The sequence below is a fragment of the Rhinopithecus bieti genome, unplaced genomic scaffold (genome assembly GCF_001698545.2).
Source record: "Rhinopithecus bieti isolate Rb0 unplaced genomic scaffold, ASM169854v2 scaffold_20170, whole genome shotgun sequence".
NCBI lineage: Eukaryota > Metazoa > Chordata > Mammalia > Primates > Cercopithecidae > Rhinopithecus > Rhinopithecus bieti.
In genome coordinates this window covers 36,233-42,659 of record NW_016810097.1, presented here as the reverse complement: position 1 = coordinate 42,659, position 6,427 = coordinate 36,233, and the positions used below count along the sequence as shown (strand labels likewise).

Sequence of the window (6,427 nt, the reverse complement as noted above, 5' to 3'; positions counted from 1 at the left end):
TCACCTGCAGTTCCATGCACAAGATCCAGCTTTTAGTCCACTACACAAACATGAATCTCCCTACTCTTGGTGTGTTACTACATTTTAATCACCTGTGACAGAAACTGCAGCCCAAGTTGGCTTAACCAACAAAGAAAATTAAACTTGGCATCACAAATCACACTACGAATTCAGACGGCCCACTAAAATGGATGGAATCCTTAGGCCTACAAAACTTCTAATATCATTCTGACCTATGTCTTCGCTGAGGCTGCATGTTAGCCCTTCAATCACTTGTCAAGCTCTTAGGTGCTTTATGGAAAACAATAAATTTTAAAATCCAAAATCTAATTTATTAGCAACACATACAGGCATATGAGTCTTACCACTGTGATTGCTGAACTCTGACGTAATATCTAAAGCCAGAATGGACTGAACATGTTAGATAAACACAGTTAATAATTATTTTGCTTGAATGAAGGAAGTCCAAAAATATCACATGGGTGTTTTACACTTGATCCGGTCTGCATGCCGCAGCTCATCTAGAACATTTCTGATATTCTCAACACAAACTTCTCCTCTGTGATGCTTTTTTGATGCAAGATTCCATACATTTTCAAATTCTTCATCAGAAAGCTTGACACCAATGTTACACAATATCTCTGCAATCTAGAAAAAGGCATTTAAAATGAATAGGCCATTATTTATGTTTTAAAATTTGTAATGAAAAATATCTTTATAATATCTAAGACTACGGATATTTTTTCCAAAAAAGTATGTGTGTGTATATATTTGTGTGTGTGCATGTGCTTGTATGTATATATATATATATAATAAGGAAATATCAAAATTCTAATACTGTCAGCTCAGGAATAATTTTGTTATTATAAACATGAGGGTGTTCAAATACACTAGCCAATATATAAAGTTACTTTCAACTTTAAACGTCTCATTATTTTAAGGAGAGGTAGCAAAATTCAAGTAAAAAGGGTGAAAAAAGTAAAGAAGACTTGCTAGGTTTGAGTTTCATTTCAATCATTTATTGTCATTTTGGTCTTGTGTATGTCACCTAAGCCACTTGAACATTAGTTTTGTTTATTTATTTATTTATTTATTTATTTATTTATTTATTTAATTTTGAGACAGAGTCTCACTCTGTTGCCCAGGCTGGAGTGCAGTGGTGTGATCTTGGCTCACTGTAGCCTCTGCCTCCTGGGTGAAAGTGATTCTCCTGCGTCAGCCTCCTGAGTAGCTGGGATTACAGGTGTGTGCTACCACACCTGGCCAATTTTTTTGTATTTTTAGTAGAGATGAAGTTACACTATGCTGGCCAGGCTGGTCTTGAACTCTCGACCTCAAATGATCCACCTACCTCAGCCTCCCAAAGTGCTGGGATTACAGGCATGAGCCACTAGGAATGGCCAAGTTTTGTATTCTTTATAATACGAACATTTATAAAATGTACCTAACTGGCCTGTTGGAACTTTAACTATGCGTGCAAATGGCAGACAGATAGTGTACCCATGATTAAGAGAGCACACTAAAAGAGGAGCATACTGAAAACCAGCAACCTTTGGTTACTAATAATCCTCTACAGTGATAATTATTAAAACAGATGAAGGTGGGGGAAAATATGCTTCTTATGTCTTAAGAAAAATATAAGAAAGGAAAGTAAGAACTAGTAGTGGGAATAAAATATGTGAAAACAAATTTTTTAAATGAAACTAAATTTAAAAGAAGCATTTACTATGAAGCATTCAGGAAAAAAAAGGGGGGGGGGGAATGAAAAGGTTAGACAGCGAATAGCCAAAGAAATAAAACAGTTGCCGAATACATCTATCAAACAGAATCTCAACAATTAAAAAATCCTCTAGAAATCATGTACCCTTGTGGGAAATTAGTGAAATTAAATACAAATTAAGTACTATTCAAATACAAATCAAATTCTGAAATTCAGAGGAGCAGAGCTGCTAGCAACTGCAGCTATAAAGCAAAAACACAATACCCCTATGCATAGCTGCTATTTTCCCCACCCACTGGTAGTTTAAAAAGGCCCCTGCAGAGTGAGCTCAGGAATGGTTTGAGTCAGTCTTGAGCATCCCCTACTTTCTCCTCTGCTTCTTCCCCCACTCCTTGGGAAGCTTTGCTCCAGTGGTTTGGCATTCCATCAGTAGTATGCTGACTACCTAACACGTCTACTGAAATCTATCCATCCTCAAGTCAACATTATTATTCCAAGCAGGTCTTTGACTTCTTACTTTTCGCCTAGAATTGTGGGATAAAGGATGACTTCCTAGTTAAAAGAATTTTTAGGCATTATGAAACAAGCAGGAGATTTCTGTTTCTTTTGGAAACCCTAAAGTTCTATTTCATAGGCCTTTTAGAGTGATTGAGGGAAGTGAAAACACAATCGGGAGGTTTTCTTCTTTGATCCGCAGGAAGGATACTGGGTTCCTCCTTTGGGGCCAGGCATCAGCCTCTGTCTCCCTTTCCTCTCTGCCCTGCCTCCATGCGAAAGAATTGCTGGAATGCATCTGCCATTAATTCGGTTAGTATTTAATAAGTTTCCAAGCCATCAATCCTTCATCTGAAGTCCGAGAAGGCATCATATGTCTTTTCCTATATCATTTCTAGCTCCAGCTATGAAGGTTCTGAAGAAGCAAGTACTCCCTGAATTACACCTGCTTTCCATAAGCACAGATGTAGACAGGCTAGTCTGAGCACTGCTATAAATCTCTAGCCCTCAGCACCCCAGTGGCTATTCAGACCTAGCTGGTTTTATAACCCTGGCTTTATAACCCATCTACAAAGAAGATCATCTCGGATATGGCATCATGTTTTCTGAGTCAAAAATAAATAAATAAATAAATAAGACAGATGTATGACCTTACCTGGGGTGTGGCAACAAGACAGAAAATTTTAAATCAATGCTTGTCACAGATAATCTGAGACATATGATACCAGTGGACAAGAAGAGTGGCAGAGTGACCATCCTCATGCCCACTCTTAGTTCTAGAGGCCCAAGGCCATCAGGATGCTTACATAAGGAAGGGATTGATCCTGTTCCTTTTCTCAACTAGAATCGTATCAAATGTTTTAGAAAAATATTTTTCTTCTTTACATGGACCATATTGAATGTACAATATGAATTTACTATTCCTGTCACAGTCTAAATTCTACCTCAAGAATTGTACCAGATGTCACAATCAAGTTGAGCATTATTCATCAAGAATCCTATCCTTGGGGATCCTGTAGACTTTTGTAAATGTAAAAAGCCAAGTTTTGAAAAGTCTAAAATAGTATTCGTTGACAGATAAAACATTTCCATTTTTGTATGCTTATATGCTATACCTCTTCTTTTGATCTGGTCTTGAAGAAGTCTCTTTCAAACACTCCTTTCTGGGCAAAGATGGTAGGATATAATAGTGAATATGCACTACCTTCTTCACCATAATTAGTTCTGTCACTGATGCGACGAATTCGGGGAGCAGGAATGTCAGATCGAATGGTTGGAACTCCACAAATGGGGTAACCTAGGTCATTGATGAGGAAAGAAAACCGACATTCTAAAACAAAGCTGTGTACACAGTAGCCACCAGTCACATGTGCATACTGAGCACTTAAAATGTGGCTAGGAAGAATTTTGGTGTAATCCAAATGTAAAATTCAAACATTTTAGTACAAAAAAGCAAAATATTTAATAATTTTTATATTGATTAGTTATTGAAATATTTTGAATATATATAGTATTAAACATTTCACCTGTTTCATTTTTTTTTAACATGGCTTTTTGCCGGGCGCGCTGGCTCAAGCTGTAATCGCCAGCACTGTTGGGAGGCCGGGCGGCGGATCACCGACGGATCAGGAAGATGGCGAGACCATCCCGCTCAACACGGTTGGGAAACCGCGGCGTCCTCCTACTGAAAACAAACTACCAAAAAAAACAACCTAGCCCGGGTGAGGGTGGCCCGGCCGCCTGTAGTCCAGCTACTCAGCGGAGGCCCCTGAGGCAGAGAATGGGTAAACCCAGGCAGGCGGAGCCTTGCCAGTGAGCCCTCGAGATCTGGCCACCTCGACCACTCCAGCCCGGGCCCACAGAGTGAGACTCCGTCTCAAAATAAAAAATAAAAAACAAAATAACATGTCTTTTTTTTTTCTTTTCTTTTCTTTTTTTTTTTTTTTTTTTTTGAGACAGGGTCTCACTCTGTCACCCAGGCTAGAATGCAGTGGCCTGATCACAGCTCACTGCAGCCTTGAACTCCTGGACTCAAGTGATCCTCTCACCTCAGCCTCCCAGGTTGCTGAGATTACAGGAGTTTGCCACCATGCCCAGCTAATTTTTGTATTTTTTGTAGAGACAGGGTCTCACTATGTTGCCCAGGCTGGTCTTGAACTCCTCGCTTCAAGTGATCCTCCCACCTTGGCCTCCCAAGGTGCTGGGATTACAGGCATGAGCCACCATGCCCAGCCTGGTTTTCTTTAATGCTAAAAAGTTTGTAAATGCATAGATGACTTCAATTTTATTTATAGTGGACAACACAGTCTAAAGAGAATAACAAGATTTCATTACTCTAGAATGTATAGCATGTCTATAAAAATCCAACTGAGAAAAATATGTAAGTCCTCAGTCATATCCTTATTCCAAGGATGTGATCTTGATCAACATAAAATAGTTTTTCTATTTTAGAAAATACTTAGAAATAGTATTTCTAAGCATGATATTCATCATGCTTCATATTGATATATGGATGTTATGGGTTGAACTGTCTCCTCCCAAAATTTATATGGTGAAGTCCTAACCTCCACTACCTCAGAGTGTGACGTTATTTGGAAATAAAGTCATTTCAGGTGTAATTAATTAAGATGAGGTCACACTGGAGTATGGTGGGCCCCTAACCTAATATGGCTAGAGTTCTTGTAAAACGGAGAAATTTGGACACAGACATGAAAATGGGGAGAACACCATGTGAAGATGAAGGCAGAGATGCTGAAGAAGCCAAGTGGTGCCAAAGACTGCTAGTAAATCATCAGAAACCAGGGGAGAGGCATGGACAGATTCTCCTTTACAGTCCACCAGAGGAACCAATCCTGCTGACACCTTGCGTTTCAAGCCTCCAGAACTGTGAGACCATAAAATTCTGTTAAGACACCGGTTTGTGGTGCTGTGATACAGCACCCCCAGCAAACTAACATGGGGAATGAATATACAGAGAAATGTTACGTAAAAGCTCTTTAAATATTTGAAGGCAGATATGTATGGAGCTAAGAATCATATGGTTTTAAAATCATCTAATATTAATACTTGGTGGAATCTGAATTACTACGATGTATAACATTCGATGTTCTGATCTATAATGGTTTCCATTTCATTAATATGTTCTGATCTATAATGGTTTCCATTTCATTAATATACAAAGAATCGTTTTACTTTGGTCATCATTGGCAATTGAGTTTAATCAACATTTATATGTGGGCCTCTCCTCCCCAGGTAGTTAGAATACGAATTAAATGCAAGGTACAAGGCTTTAAGAAACTTAGTCTAACGGAGAAAGGCAGGGGACAATGCAAGGGCAGACAAAGGACAGTTTGCTTCCACGTTTGTTGATGCTTTTAAAACTTTACAAATAAGTGACATACAAGTAGAAGGAACGGCTCCTACAACTGCATTGATCTCAGAAGAAGTTGTCTTATAGTAGTTGGAAACTTTATCACTTGGTCTCAGAAGTGTCCGAAGAGTCTTTTCTGTGCTCCCTGGTTCTTTTAAGACAATATCTTCTGGCTTTATGAGGAGAGTTGGTTCAGGTTCTTCAACATTAGCCTCAGTAGGGTTTACACAATCTGGTTTTCTACCTTTAAGAAAAAAAAAAGGAAAGAAAAAATGCAGGAATACATTACTACTTAGTGCGTGCTGCTCTGCAACAGGGTAAGTTTTCCCATCCAGTCTCTTCTTGCTAATGGAAACGGCTGGCATGACCCCTCCACTGACCCAACACCCAACTGTGGAAGAGCAAGTTCAGGCCAATGTCATACACCAAGAAATCTGAACACGGCCTAATGTTTTCTTCTGCCACTCCACTCACTTTATTCTAGAATAAAGCTTTGAAATATGAGAGACCAAATCCGTTCATTTCTTTTCCTAAAAAAAAATAAAATAGAGCAGGCGGGCATGGTGGCTCACACCTGTAATCCCAACACTTTGGGAGGCCGAGGCGGGCAGATCACCTGAGGTCAGGAGTTCAAGACCAGCCTGGCCAACATGATGAAACCCCTTCTCTACTAAAAATATAAAAATTAGCCGGACGTGGTGGCAGGCACCTGTAATCCCAGCTACTCAGGAGGCTAAGACAGGACAATCACTTGAATCCGGGAGGCGGAGGTTGCAGTGAGCCGAGATTGCACCATTGCACTCCAGCCTGGGGGACAAGAGCGAGACTTCGTCTCAAAAAAA

The 6,427-nt window shown here is 39.5% G+C and overlaps 1 protein-coding gene across 1 annotated transcript in view; it reads right to left on the bottom strand.

Annotated features, from left to right (window-relative positions):
• Window positions 1-310: 310 nt before the first annotated feature.
• LOC108541684 (EF-hand domain-containing family member B) overlaps window positions 311-6,427 on the bottom strand; it is a 27,304-nt gene continuing 21,187 nt past the window's right edge. Inside the window, exons 7-9 of the mRNA XM_017891292.1 lie at window positions 5,617-5,829; window positions 3,331-3,512; window positions 311-648 (exon numbers count right to left, since the gene is read on the bottom strand). Of these exons, the coding sequence (XP_017746781.1) occupies window positions 475-648; window positions 3,331-3,512; window positions 5,617-5,829 (569 nt within the window). The 3' untranslated portion in view covers window positions 311-474. The remainder of the gene's footprint in view (window positions 649-3,330; window positions 3,513-5,616; window positions 5,830-6,427) is intronic.